Here is a 1,307-nt window from a genome sequence, read left to right on the forward strand (position 1 = left end):
TTTGGATTTAGTGTGTGTTTCTTCTGTCTTGGTAACTTCAGAATGGGATCTGGAGGTGGACTGACGAGTCTGCTTTCAATTACAAGAACTGGATGCGAGGAGAACCCAACAATCTTTGGAATTCTGAGTACTGCGTTGCTCTCCGAGCCTCCACAGGTGGGTTTTCCATTCAGAGAAGGTTGCATAGACTTTGTGCAGTCTGCAGTCAGGGTTGACCATCTGGAGAATAAAGCTTATGATTATTCATTTGTCAACTCTTTGAAGTTATGATAGTACTGAAAAAAAGTGACTTATGACTGGTCCTTACACTAATAACTATTGCAGCATCCCAAAGATCAAAATTTGGGTGCTTGGCAATTGGCATACATTTATGGCCGTTGCAGTATCCCAGGGTCTTATGACTGACTTTTGCTTCCAACATGCAAAGTCAACGAAGAAAGCTGGATTTGCTTAACAACCATATGATTTGCTGAACAGCCATAACAAAAAATATATCTTAAAATTGGATTCAGCTCACTTAATGACCACATTGCTAAGCAATGGAAATTCTAGTTTCAATAAGCTGAGGACTATGTGTAGGGTATGTTAAGTAGATCCATAGCCTAATTCCATAATTAGGCAGCTTTTTACATAAATTGGTAATCAGGATGCAGTATCCATATGGTCATCTCAACTGAGGTGACCCAAGACCTCAAGGGATTCACCAACTCTTTTCGTAGTCTGGGTGTTCTTCTTGTTTATCCTCTTTTACCACTTTGAGTATGGAGGGATGTGGTCTACAAAATTTACCCAGCTGCTTTTAGTTTATTTACTATTGCATCATGATGTAGTGTATATATGTACATAGTTAGTCTATATTGCTGTCCATCTCATGACAGGTGAACGACAAGTCTGCCTAGAAATATGATATTTATTTATTATTTATTTATTATTTATATTTTTACCCCGCCCTCTATGTTGAAGAGGGGAAAGGGGCAGAAATGAATGGGCTTCATTTTTTCATTGCAGGTTACAAGGGTTGGATTGATGCTGTTTGCATGAAGAAAAAAGCCTTCATCTGCAAATATCAAATTTAGAAAATGAAGAGGTTTCACCTAAAGAATCATCATCCTGAATCAGGAAGCTATCCATGCTGTTACATCCATATGCCTTTCTTTCAAACATCACATGTATTTATTGCATGAGCAGTTTCTGTGGTCATCTGCTTCCTTTGCATCTGGCATCACATGGCACTAAATCTTGGGCATGGTTATTGCTTGAAAGCCATTGTCAATAAATATCATTACAATCTGCATTGCCTGCATTTT

The 1,307-nt window shown here is 38.3% G+C and overlaps 1 protein-coding gene across 1 annotated transcript in view; it reads left to right on the forward strand.

The window, feature by feature from the left end:
- LOC107300535 (C-type lectin-like) overlaps positions 1 to 1,076 on the forward strand; it is a 4,756-nt gene extending 3,680 nt beyond the window's left edge. The window contains exons 5-6 of the mRNA XM_029287017.1: positions 42 to 156; positions 1,009 to 1,076. Of these exons, the coding sequence (XP_029142850.1) occupies positions 42 to 156; positions 1,009 to 1,076 (183 nt within the window). The remainder of the gene's footprint in view (positions 1 to 41; positions 157 to 1,008) is intronic.
- The last annotated feature ends 231 nt before the right edge of the window (positions 1,077 to 1,307 follow it).

This window comes from Protobothrops mucrosquamatus, unplaced genomic scaffold (assembly GCF_001527695.2).
Source record: "Protobothrops mucrosquamatus isolate PMUCROS unplaced genomic scaffold, P.Mucros_1.0 scaffold7366, whole genome shotgun sequence".
Classification (NCBI taxonomy): Eukaryota; Metazoa; Chordata; class Lepidosauria; order Squamata; family Viperidae; genus Protobothrops; species Protobothrops mucrosquamatus.